Source organism: Leucopleurus acutus (genome assembly GCF_964270905.1).
Source record: "Leucopleurus acutus genome assembly, chromosome: 11".
NCBI lineage: Eukaryota > Metazoa > Chordata > Mammalia > Artiodactyla > Delphinidae > Leucopleurus > Leucopleurus acutus.
This window is the reverse complement of record NC_139152.1, coordinates 50,430,814-50,444,642: the sequence shown is the minus strand read 5'-3', so window position 1 is coordinate 50,444,642 and position 13,829 is coordinate 50,430,814. Positions and strand designations below refer to the sequence as shown.

Below are 13,829 nucleotides of genomic sequence, written 5' to 3'. Positions count from 1 at the left end.
GTCTTTTATTTTTTAAGAACTAGTACATAGTTAATAAAATGTGGCCCAGTCCATGTTCTATATGAACATCATTTAAGTTGTATAAAAAAAGGTTGAGGGCTTCCCTGGTGGCGCAGTGGTTGAGAGTCCGCCTGCCGATGCAGGGGACACGGGTTCGTGCCCCGGTTCGGGAAGATCCCACATGCCGCGGAGCGGCTGGGCCCGTGAGCCATGGCCACTGAGCCTGCGCGTCTGGAGCCTGTGCTCCGCAACGAGAGAGGACACAACAGTGAGAGGCCCGCATACCACAAAAAAACAAATAAAAAAACGGTTGAAAACTGCTTATTTTCTTCAAACGTTTAAAATTTCTCATAAATCTCACCCATATAATTAATTAGGAAAACTTCAACAATATAAAGCTAAATTTCAGTTCAATTCTTATTTGAATGACAAACTAAATTACTTGAGATTTTGATTCTAAGAATTAACTACCTCACAAATAAGAAAAAACATAGAAGTTTAAGAATTATATTGAAAATATATTTAATTAATATTTAGTGCTCACTTTGCAGACCAGTTTCATTTCAATAATTTTTCAAACCAATAATGACTTGCAAAATAGAGTTCTTAGAGTTTAATGACATGCCCAAATTTAGTCTTTACATTTGTATAAAATATTTATATAGGTTTCTTAGAGATGTGCTGTATTCTAAAACAATCTGCAAATGCTCACTGCTGTCTGTAGTCATTTTGAACCATACCAGTGTTTCTCAAACTTTATTTCATTATTTCCTTTACCAACCTCCAGAACTCTTTTTGGACAGTTTAAATTAATCATCTATTATGTGCCCCACCCTGAAAATTTAATACCATATATGCTGTGTATGTATTTATGTGCTGAGTCCCTTTGGAGGGCCACAAACCATTGTAATAGCTATGATTTTTTACCCCTTTCCCAAAGATTTTTGTCCTCTTGGGTGTGATATAGGCCTTGTTGAAAATGTATTTACCATACTAACCTTAAAGGCTCTTGGTGTGACGTAGCTAAATTTTCCAGACCACATTTGCTTGATCAATTCAGCATAAGATTTAGCTATTTCACCTCTCATTCCTAAGGGATTGTCAAAATTCAGTTCTTCTTGATACTTATCATTCAGGAAATATTCAGTAAGTGGAGGTGTATTGCTCAAACACTGCAAAGAATAAAATACATTTTCAAGTAAAAGAAACCACACGTTAAACATGTTAAAATGTAGAGAGAAACAAAGTGATAATATACAGCAAAAAATTTACATGATGGCCTCTTGCACTAATAAGTAACGGATCAAATAAGCACTCAAATGATGTACTCAACTATTCATTTCCCAAATTTCAAGTCAATTACTTATAGTAAATGAAAACGCTAATATTTGTTGCTGTAAAATCTGCATTAATTTTAACCACAGCAAACTACTGGTTAACTGGGAGAGAAGCTCAGAATTTTCTTTCCTTCTTTTACTTGACTGGTAGAAATTATGGATTGTCTAATCATCCCAGGCATCTGCAAATTAGCCTGAGTAGGTAAAAACTGAGACAGAGGGCAAGCAAGAAATGAACTTTAAAGAGGTATTTACTGCTTCCATTGTCAGTTCCTTATCATGAAAGTGCAGCCTTCTAAACTTTCCTTTTGGATCAACCATTTTTAGAAGGGAGAGTACAGATCAGTTGAACCTCAGAAAACAAACTTTTATGTGAACTCTGGCTGTGTTCTTACTTCTTCTAGCTCTTCTTTAATAACACAACAATCCAACTTTCCTTTATGGCAAGATTAAAATTATGAATAAATTAATTCTCCAGCTCTGTTCCATTTTGAATTAAATAATTTAGGATTTAAAATAAAATAGACGGCGGAGGTAGTTTTTCCACAATATTTTATCTCAAGATGAAATAATTTTTTAAGTTGATAATACCATAAAATGTGACTTCATTTTGAACCGAATATTACTTTATCAAGTAGATGTCTAGAGCCATTAATTAGAACATGTAATGACTGACACAGACATACGGTCATATAGGTTAACTTTTTTTCGGCTGCAGGAAGATATTTGTCTTGGAGTAAAGTGACAAAGTGCCTTAAGTGAAGCTAGTTGCTTGCACATAGAGTAGTAGAAACCTGTTCTTATGACAGTTCAGACTTAGATTAATGGAAATAAAAGTTTTTCAAAGCTTGCTTACCACTCATATGGAATAAGTTAAATAGTTTTGGTAACTATGAAAGGTTCAGCCTGCTGAGTTCATGCTGATAACTTGGATGCTATAAACTATGACTATATGTCATATACTGTTTGGCTAAAACTCCAAAATTAAGCATATTCAATTCTTAAAAATAGATTACGGCGTTATATTATGTGGTTTCAATTATAAATCAATTTATGTGTACTCATGTAACTATGATATCTATTTTGGAATTTTCTAATAAAAATAATACTGTCCAAACTGGTAGTCTGGCCCCTACCTCAAGGTAAAAGGGAGAACCCTTTATAATATCATGGAACTTGTTATTGTATTATTCTTAGGCAATAAAAATATTATCAACAGTTAAAAAATGTTTGAGGTGGGCTATACAGCCTGTAAAGTTATTTACATGTCTTTTTCAACAGTAAAATATTTTATGTGAACAAGAGGTAAGCTACAGTGTAGGAAGTAATTAGGGAAGGGACTTTTTTTCTACCTTTCCTCTTAATTCCTTTTATATCTCAAACTTTCATAATCTTACCGGCCTTCTGAGTTTCATTTTCTCTTTTCTTTTTGTAATATATGTCATTTTAATTATAAACCCAGCACTGGAGGTAGGGCCAGGCAACCTAGAATACACCATGACTACATAGGGCATAAATGCCATCACTTAGCAGTATCATCTCATTTAGTACAAAAAGGACCAACACTAAATAGTCGATGAGGCAAACTGGAGGTCAGACAGCATTTACAACAATTATTAATTAGTTTTCAAATCCTTATATTTGATCAGCTCAGGGTTATACTAAGAATATAATATTCTACTACTGTGTGTAACAATTATATAAAGAACCTAATGCTTTACCGTTTAAACACTTCAAAAAATCAAGTTGTGCAAACATGAATAATTCTTGAGCTTTGTTTTTACCTAATTATTCATGTTTATCCTTATCTTGCAAAGAGCTTCCAACTATAATTGAAAATCTTTTTAGCTTTCCATAGCATCCAGAGTGATCTTTCTAAAATTTGTCACTAAAATTTATGACTTAATTATGTCACTTCCTTGCTACAAATCCTTTAATAGCAATTTCAGATTAAAATTTCAAATCTTTAGAAGGGTCTGTCTTTTGCCCATCTATTTAGCCTCATCCTTTGTCAATAAAATACCTTTAAAAAAACAAAAAACAAAAAAACTTCCATCCCAGCCTTATTTGATTACTTGTGGTTCTTTGACCTCCATGCATTCTCTCACTTTTTAAGTTCTCATTACTCTACCTATATGAAATATACCTTCTTTGCCTTACTAACTTCTACTAAACCATTCAGGTATCCTGTCTGGGAAGGATTCCCAGGTTCCCTTATAGCATTTCCTCCTGTATGTTTTCTTATTGCTTAGTGCTTACTTTTATTACAGCATTTATTTTATAATATAGTGTAACTTTAATTTTTAGGTTGTCTGTCTTGCCAAATAGACTGAGACTTCCACGAGAGCAGGAATCATGATATCCTTTAAATTCATGTCTCTAGCACTGAGCACAATGTCCCTTGGCATTTAGCATGTATACAATAAATGCATGCTTAGTTAAAATGTTTTTTGCCTATATTTACTAATGTATTTATCCTCCATTTCTTCTTCTTCTTTTTTTTAACTCTTTTCTTTCAATGTTTGGCACAGAGTACTCAAATTTTGTTGAATGATATATCACAAAGTAAGGCAAAAATATTTTTGCTTGTAATGAATAATTTCAAAAGTTTCTTCAAGCACTTCTACCTGAATACTAAATCCAAAAAGACAGCACCTATTAAAAACTCCCTGGTCCCCTTTTGTTTGACTTTCATTTAATCTACCATCTGCTTTGTAGTGGGCCTCTACTTGGATTTTTAAAAAGTCAATGACACAGAGACCAGTGCTTATTTTCATAGTGACTCATGCCAGTTTGAAGCTGATTATAATTCACTGGTAACAAACTAAACAACAAAGCACAAATAGTCTTAGTAAGTAACTGCCTGTATTTCCTGTCAAGATATCATAACCAATATATTTTGAGATAAACTTTATATTTAAATGTAAACTATTAAATCCTAAATGGTCCCCCAAAGCATCTTATTTGCTGAACATAATGTTTTAAGGAACTCACAACCTTAATTTTTCTAAAAATTTTCTGAAACACAAATACAGAAATTCAATAGCCAGTTTAACTGTTCTACTACATAGATCATAATAGTTTAAAAACTAAACTGATGTTAGACTTTTTTTCCTCATCTTGAAAATACCATAATTTTCTCCTTCACCTTGAATATAATGTTATTATAGGAGTCACTACATTCACCTTGAATATAATGTTATTATAGGAGTCACTACATTCTTGAAATAATATGAAAACCAGTTAAACATTAAAAGTTCTCTTTTGGTATAAATTTCAAGGAACTATTGTAATAGAGCTCAAACAACTAAAATATTTCCTCCAGGTGACATCAGTATTCAATGCCATCATTCTGGTAGAAGAAAGAAGCCCATTTCTTAAATTTGGTCATAATACAGCTTGATTTTTAATTTATGCAACTCATTATTCAATCTTTTAACATGAGGCTATCTTAGAAACATGAACATCTTCGACAATTACAAGAAAATTGGATACCTGGACTGGCTGCCATTAAATACAATGTTTTAAAGAATAAAGATAACTTTCATTAGTTCAATAATAAAAACTATAACCAGAGTTCTGAAGCATTTCTCTCAAAGATTCTTCTATTATAAAAACATCACTTTCCTATCTGATTGGGACTGTTCCAGAACAATTCCTTTCTTAAGGCATATATATATATATTAGAAGTCCTACATATGTAGACATAGGAAATGTCCTTTTTAACTCATGATACTTTACTCCAGTAATGTAATATGGACTAGAAATCATACAACATATGTTGTGCCTATGTGGATATATCTCTTATTCTCAATGTTTCCTGAACTGCAAAATAAAAAAAAAAAAAAACCCTCATCCTTAACATACATGGTTTTCTTAGCAAAAACTGAGAATAAACCCCCCCCCACAAAACCTGAGAATATATATGAATGTATGATAAAAACAAAAAGGATTATATAAACCATGTTAGTATGTTATTTTTATAGCTACTTATGAGTTTTGTGACATTCTAATAGTCACAGGCTATTTTGAGCTTCACCTGTTAATTCATTTGATTTCAACTGCCTGACACTGACAAATGCCAACACTTTCATAGTTTAAGAACTACCTCTTACAAGTCATCACCAAAAAAATGAGGTCCATATATGAAGTAATGTGACTGATCATAAAACACGTATCTCAAGCCACATTTTGTTTGTATTATAATTGTGTCTAGAGTTGGTCCTAATATTGGGTAGAATTCTGTCAAATACCATGTTAAAAATAAAGCAATAATCAGACTGAAGAAAAAGATTCTGTACTAGTAGTTTCAATTCTTGATGCAAGAGAGAAAAAGTAAAAAAGCTACATTAATCAACAGGCAAATGCACTTGTTAACCAGGCAAATTATTTATTTAAATGTTTTTTATGATCCCTAGGCAAGTTAATAGTGTGCAAAACTGACAAGAGCATTTGAAGATCTAAGGATTAAAAAACTAAATTTCACATTTAGTATATGGTAATATGAAATACTAAAATTTCATATTTAGTGTATGGTAGACTTTTGGCATTCATTAATTTAGCCTTTGTGATACAGCATCTTCACAGCTGGCTAACTGGAAGGTTGAGGATATAAGCTAGCATGAAAAGATGTTGATCCATGAGGAATGATGAGAATGGTGTATTATGTGCAAGCCAATCGTTTTGTGAGCAAATGTATCTGTTCCTCAAAATGGCTTTGTAGTTCTCTACTTGTGCTCACATATGCATTTAAAATGGAAATTGCAAGTAAGAGTATTCTTGAATGTGAATTTGAATAAGGGGTCTTAAGATATATTCCTTAGTTTAACCTATTAAGACTGAGCCTTAGCATGTACTCCTCCCCTTCTTAGAACATTCTTCCCCTGTAAGAAACTCCTATTTATTCTTTAAAACTCATCTTAACATCTCAGCACCTCAAGGAAGAACTAACATTCCTTCTTCTGGACTAATGCTGTACCTTGAACTCACTTAGACTGTCCTTATCTTGAGAGCAGAGTCCATGTCCTATTCACCTTTGTAACTTAGCATCTAGCACAATGCCTGGCACATACCGTAATAAAGGTGTGATAAATGAATAAAAACTTATACAGTAAATCAGTCCTTAGAGACTGAGAACACTGGGAAAACACTTGACTAAGATCTGAATTGCACCCTGTTATATAACTATAACCTGTTTAAAGTTCTACAAATTCAAAAATAAAGTCCAAATAATGCCTAAAGAGGCTTTCCTAATGAAGGAAAAATAACTACTGTGAATACTCCAAAAAATAACTGTCAAGATAAATCCATATAAGTAAAAGATACGTGAAAGAAAAATATTTGGTAATATATTTTCATGAAGACTCTTTTTCCCAAATCAACCTGGAACTAGACACCACAATTCTTAAAAAAATTCTTCTAAATAATCAAGTATCTCATCCAGTGGACATTCTATATGGCTCAATGTATAAAGACCTTTAATCACTGTCACCATGAAGAACTTTTTTAAAAAGAATGCATATACCATTGGACTATTTTATAAAGTATTAATTATCTATGAAAAACTCTCTGGTTATAAATTTCTGCCCTTAACCCAACATCCTAAAATTGGAGTATTATATGAAGTATGATTCTCTTTCATTCCAGGAAAGACTACAATGTTTTGTACATAACTTTTCCTTACATACACATGCAAAAATCCTATTCCTCTTACATTACTTTCAAAAAGTTCTTCCATTAAATATGTTCTGATCAGTAAGACTGATGTTTCTCGAGTTCTTTGAAAGAGTGACTCATGTAAGAGTCTCAATTTTGTATTTCACTATAAACTTTTATATATTTTAAAAAAATTGATGAATTGAAATAAAGTTCTACTATATAACCAAATCTCAAGTCTATAATCAACATATTTTAGGAAATGAATAATTAATAGCCATCCCAATAACTTGTAATGAATCTGGAATTTCCCCAGTACCTGGAAAATAGTCAAAGTAATCCCCTTCAAAAAGAGAAAGTTGTCTTTTGTAATGCTGAATATGAACCACTCCCTTTCTGTTCAGGTGCTCCAGAAGCCCAATTTTCAAGTGATCATGTATGCTCACTATTTTAGTAAACCGGTAACTAGAACAGGAAAGAAAACAAACTTAATTTTTGATTACCTAAAGCCTTTGAGTTGTGTAACTCATTCTGTAACTGATCAAAATGTAACGCCACTCACAACTCTTAAAGTAGCTACACTTTCAAACTGACCAATACTAAAAACCCAATCTAAAATGAGGAAACCATTTTATTTTCTTATGATTTAAAAAATAAAACCTAAAGTAATCCATGGTTAAAGTAATCTTAGAATTCCCCCAAATATCTTATTTTGGATTTTAAGATTAGATGGATAAAGAATTTTCGAATTTGTCATGTTATTTTTCAATTCGTCATGACAAGAGTATAAACGTTCTAAAAAGGTACTGTATAACTCCAAAGCATTTTATTAAAACTGGGATACTGGCTCAAATTCTGTAAAAAAGTAGTGGATAAGACAGAAAACTATGACGTAGACTTTTACAATGAAGAACTACAAATATAAGCCTGGCCCCTCACCACGGAGGTTTGGAAAATGAGATATTTTTAAGACACTTCATGTTTTATTTATTTTTTCCTAGGAAAGGCAAATCTCATTATATTTGAGATCAATTCTGAAGTTTCTCCATATATTTTAGGAAAACAAATACAACTATAGCTCTATTTTGCTTTACATTTCCATTCTCTCTTCAAGCTTTCTTTAAAGAACAAATTTGTGTAAGTAAAATATAAGTGGATATAACTTTCTTTTTATTTATTTAGTTTTAAAAACTTTATGTTTTCTTCCCTCTCCCACCTAGTTAGTGAAGAGAGAACTGCCATACACTTGACTTAAAATATTGAAATTTTACATAAAGTAGTTCTAAAGGCAGTATTTTTGAATTGGACAAAGATGTTGTAACATTTTCATGTTTATCATTAATCTGGTCACTATGCTTTGCACATGAATAAAATTAAACTTCATTTAAAGTCCCTGCTGTCACCCCTTCTTCAAATTCTATTTAATCTCTCTTCACACGCTACTTGAATTTAATTAAGAATTATTATGAAAGCTTGGGAAGTATGAGAACTAATGGGAAACCTTTTGGCTAGCAAAGAAATGTCAATGCCTATCCCCTCCTCATCTATGGGATTGAGGAAGGAAAATTTTGTCAAAAGGACTACCCTGTTACTTGCAGTGAGTAAGTCCTATAACTAGAGATGTCACGCTTAAAAAAACATGATTATATAAAGACCAGTGATTTTTTCATATTAAAAGCTAAAAGTAGAAACTGGATAGAAGATCCACTTACAATAGAGAGAAATCTGAAAGTTTCTGGGATAATGATTAGATCAACAATTGATGCTAAGGTAAGCTTAGGTAGTTGTATGATGCTTTAAAACTACTAGATTGTAACAGCAATTGTTTAATTTTTTTTTTTTAAGTAACAGGCTATTTATTGAATGATTTTTATGTTTAGATATTCAGTTTATAGGAAGCATGCTTAAGCTAAATGGTTCTAATAACATTAATAAATATTAGCATAAGTTATATTTATTTTAAAGAACTAAAGCTTATTAGTTCAATTTTAATGTTTAGTAGCTTATTAATTACCTATTAATTACCCTATTAATAATTTAAAACTGGCTCACAATGAAATGAATGCCAATATTTTAAGCAAGCAAGATAGTGAAAGGTTTTAAGAAAAAACAAGTGTTTTAAAGTTTTGTTCAGTCCCCTGAACATAATATTCAGTAAAGAAACATTTTTGAATAAATTAGTATTAAGAATTATGTGATTTGTTCATCTTTTAGTTATCCTGCTAAGGCATAAAGAAAGGGACAGCAGAATTTTTTTAGAAAGTTTAACTGACTTACTACATTCTTTGAAAGAACTACCAAGTCATATACTTCTCTGCATCATTTCATTACACTAGGCCCATAATTGACAAGGCTGAGTTGAAACAGAAATTTAAGGACTATGTGATAACATAACTATGAAGGTTTCTAATTATTTTCATAATAAAAGAGAACTTTAAATTTATTTGATTAATCACTCAACAAATATTAAGAACAGAAGACCATTATGTTAAGAGACTAGAAATACAGAAATACTGTTCTAAAATGTTTTCATGCCATTCACTGTGAAATCGTTCAAGAAACAATTTGCAGAGTAGTAGGGTATGTTCTGCCAAGCTGTGATTAACATGGCAGCCCAATTCAAGTACTATCAGACTGGCTACATCGGCAGAACATAAGCTGTAGTGTTTATTAGACTTTATATAAATTGGTAGGTCTTTGCAAGAAGTAAATATATATATTAAAAGCTATAATTCTTTTAAAAATTATTGTGCTCTTTGACATTTAGACAGCTCCAGAAATATCATTAATCTGGTACAGGTCAAGTACTAAATATTTCAGGTAAATTTTCCTAATGCAGTGCTTCTCAAATCATCTATGTGGAAGGACTAGTATCTTTTTAAATTTTCAAACTGTCACAGACTGATACTTCTATAAAGTTTTTTAGAAAATAAAAATGAACCACTAGAAAAATGAAGAAATAACATACAGAAAAGAAAGACCCATTTTAAAATTATTAGATATAATAGATATGAAACTAACCTAACTGCTATAAAAGTTCTGGATCACTCACTTATGCTTAATTTCTATAGTTATTTTATTGTTGACCAGCACTGTCTCATCCAAACACTGTGAGAAACACTGTTCTAATGTAGTTACTATTATGTGGCATTATACCAAACATTGGGGATATAAAAGACAACCAAAGATAGCCTCTAATTTCATGATTCTTACTGTGTAGTAGGTATTTGTCCAGAAGAGATAGAGGAAAAGGGGTGTGTGTGTGTTTGTATGTGTGTGTGCATGCATGCATGTGTGTGTGTGAAAGGCAACTAGGGAAGAGGTAACATTATATATAAAGAGATTTGAAACTTAATGAATTCCAAGAACTTTTAGTTTTGGTTAAAGAGCTAGGTAGGGTCCGGTTTGGATTTTATCCTTTAGGTGATAGGAAATGAGTTTTTTTTTAAAAAATTAATTAATTAATTTTTGTCTGCGTTGGGTCTTCGTTGCTGTGTGGGCTTTCCCCAGTGGGGGTGAGGGGGCTCCAGGCGAGCAGGCTTCAGTAGTTGTGGCACGCAGGCTCTAGAGTGCAGGCTCAGTAGTTGTGGTGCATGGGCTTAGCTGCTCTGTGGCATGTGGGATCTTCCTGGACCAGGGCTCGAACCCGTGTCCCCTGTATTGGCAGGCGGATTCTTAACCACTGTACCACCAAGGAAGTCCTGGAAATGAGTTTTAAGCAAGGAGGTATTTGCTTTTAAAAACTGACTCTGGGAGGAGTGTACTAAATGGATTAGAAGAGGATAAACGATGGAACAAAGAGATGAGTTAGATGAATTTTTCAAAAGTTCACTTAAAAGATGCTCAAGTGTTAAAATACTGTACTGACAGGAAAGGAAAAGATAGATACAAGTGACACTTAAGAGGTAGTAGAATGAATAGAACTTGTGGTAAGTCTCAGGTTTTGACTTGGGTTAATTAATGGTTGCATCTATAAGGGAGTATAATAAATAAAAGCATCGGGTTTCTAGGAAATACGTTTAGTCATACACATGCTGAGTTTGAGTTATCTTTAATATTGTTTAGGCAGAAATGTCCATCTAATAGTTATATTTTGGAGGAAAACTCAGGAGGGAGAAGTATGGTGGAGACAGATCTGGGATTTGTCACTTTTAAGCAGATGTCAACTTCTCAAAGGTAAAGGGGCTACAAAGAGCCTAGGAAACGGAGTCAAGAATGACCTTACCAAAAACAATTTCTGTGGGGTGGTATGATGGTCACAGTGATGATATAACAGCAGTTGATACTTGCACATTGTTTGTTATGTGCCAAGTACTTAAGCATGTTATCTCCATTTAACAGATAAACTAAAAAGTTTCTTATCCAAGGTCACACAACTTACAAGTAACAGAACTAGGATTTGAATCCAAGCAGTCAAGTTGCAAAATCTAAGCTTTAACTACTGTGCTAAGCTGCAGACATGAGGGCTACTGAATGGGACATGAGAAAGTAGGGAGGACAGACCACCCTCTTCAAGGTCAAGGGTACTCCTCACTCCATCTCCCTCCCACCCCATTAAAAAAAAAAAGTTGACCATGCATATACGAGGAAAGGAAGACAGTGAAGAGGTGAGGTTAAAGATATAGAACAAAGAAGAGACAATTAATGGAACAAGTCTCAGGGAAGGTAACAGAGGTCTCAGGAAGATGGTGGCGTAATTATGATGATATAGATACTTTTGGTATGGTATTCAATAAATGTAAGAGGAATCATAAAGTATATTATATCTTGGTATTAAGAATTTCCTTATGAACAGTTAATAATATTTTGGTCAAGAACTTGTTTTTAATTTCTTTTAAAAACAGTTACTGAAAGCTTTCTCTTGGGCAAGGTACATAAGGCTTAGAAAAGCCCTGGGCAATTACTGAAGAATTACACAAAATACCTTAATCATATACCAAAACTATTTAAAAATATATGTATTCATTCATATATGCATAATAAATATGTACGTGTGTATGTATATTGGTGTGTGTGTGTCAGTCAATGATTGAGTTTATATTCAAAACAAAACCTCTCTAAATAGGACTTCCCTGGTGGCACAGTGGTTAAGAATCTGCCTGCTAATGCAGGGGACATGGGTTCGAACCCTAATCTGGGGAGATCCACATGCTGTGGAGCAACTAAGCCCGTGCGTCACAACTACTGAGTCCCTGTGCTGCAACTACAGAAGCCTAAGCACCTACAGACCACGCTCTGCAACAACAGAAGCCACGGCAATGAGAAGCCCGCACATCGCAACGAAGAGTAGCCCCCACCTCGCCACAACTAGAGAAGGCCTGCACACAGCAATGAAGACCTAAAGCAGCCAAAAATAAATAAATTTATATATTAAAAAAATCTAAATGAAGACATATTTTTAATTATACATGGGACTTGATTATAAAGCAAAGAGTGATTTTTCCAGTAAACACTTCAAATTCATATGAACATCATTTTTGACTTAATTACTTTAGGAGACTATATGTTTGTTTCATTGATATTGTCACTGCTCAAAATATTTAGGTACTTCTCTTTTTATAGTTGGCAGATGTATGAAAAAGCATTGCTGTCTAGCACCCAGGAGGTGTCAGTATGTGTTTATTGAGTGTATGAACAATGTGGTTTTTACTATGGTAAAATATGATTTTTAAAAAATATTTTTATTGGAGTATAATTGCTTTACAATGGTGTGTTAGTTTTTGCTCTATAACAAAGTGAATCAGCAACACACATAACATATTTCCATATCTCTTCCCTCTTGTCTCCCTCCCTCCCACCCTCCCAATCCCACCCCTGTACGTGAGCACTGAGCTGATCTCCCTGTGCTGTGCGGCTGCTTCCCACTAGCTATCGGTTTTACATTTGGTAGCGTATATAGGACCAACCACCTCACTACAAACAACTCAATTTCGTTTCTTTTTATGGCTGCGAAATATTCCATTGTATACATGTGCCACATCTTCTTTATCCATTCATCTATTGATGGACACTTAGGTTGCTTCCATGTCCTGGTTATAGTAAATAGAGCTGCAATGAACACTGTGGTACATGACTCTTTTTGAATTATGGTTTTCTCAGGGTATATGCCCAGCAGTGGGATTGCTGGGTCATACGGTAGTTCTAGTTTTAGTTTTTTAAGAAACCTCCATACTGTTCTCCATAGTGGCTGTATTAATTTACATTCCCAACAGTGCAAGAAGGTTCCCTTTTCTCCACACCCTCTCCAGCACTTATTGTTTGTAGATTTTGTGATGATGGCCATTCTGACCAGTGTGAGGTGATAACTCACTGTAGTTTTGATTTGCATTTCTCTAATGATTAATAATGTTGAGCATCCTTTCATGTGTTTGTTGCCAATCTGTATATCTTCTTTGGAGAAATGTCTATTTAGGTCTTCTGCCCATTTTTGGATTGGGTGGTTTGTTTTTTTGATATTGAGCTGCATGAGATTCATCCTTTGTCAGATGCTTCATTTGCAAATATTTTCTCCCATTCTGAGGGTTGTCTTTTCGTCTTGTTTATGGTTTCCTTTGCTGTGCAAAAACTTTTAAGTTTCATTAGGTCCTATTTGTTTATTTTTGTTTTTATTTCCATTTCTCTAGGAGGTGGGTCAAAAAGGATCTTGCTGTGATTTATGTCAGAGTGTTCTGCCTATGTTTTCCTCTAAGAGTTTGATAGTGTCTGACCTTACATTTAGGTCTTTAATCCATTTTGAGTTTAATTTTGGGTATGGTGTTAGGGAGTGCTCTAATTTCATTCTTTTACATGTAGCTGTCCCATTTCCCAGCACCACTTATTGAAGAGACTGCCTTTTCT

General features: G+C 33.4%; 1 protein-coding gene across 4 annotated transcripts in view; it reads right to left on the bottom strand.

Annotated features, from left to right (window-relative positions):
• Positions 1-13,829, bottom strand: part of USP15 (ubiquitin specific peptidase 15) — a 126,609-nt gene that overhangs the window by 22,984 nt on the left and 89,796 nt on the right. For 2 of the 4 annotated variants that reach the window (XM_082849993.1, XM_082849994.1), the window contains one exon: positions 999-1,172. In XM_082849993.1, the coding sequence (XP_082706119.1) occupies positions 999-1,172 (174 nt within the window). Of the gene's footprint in view, positions 1-998; positions 1,173-7,311; positions 7,458-13,829 lie in introns of those variants that run through there. The other 2 variants (XM_082849995.1, XM_082849996.1) reach the window with 2 other exon arrangements.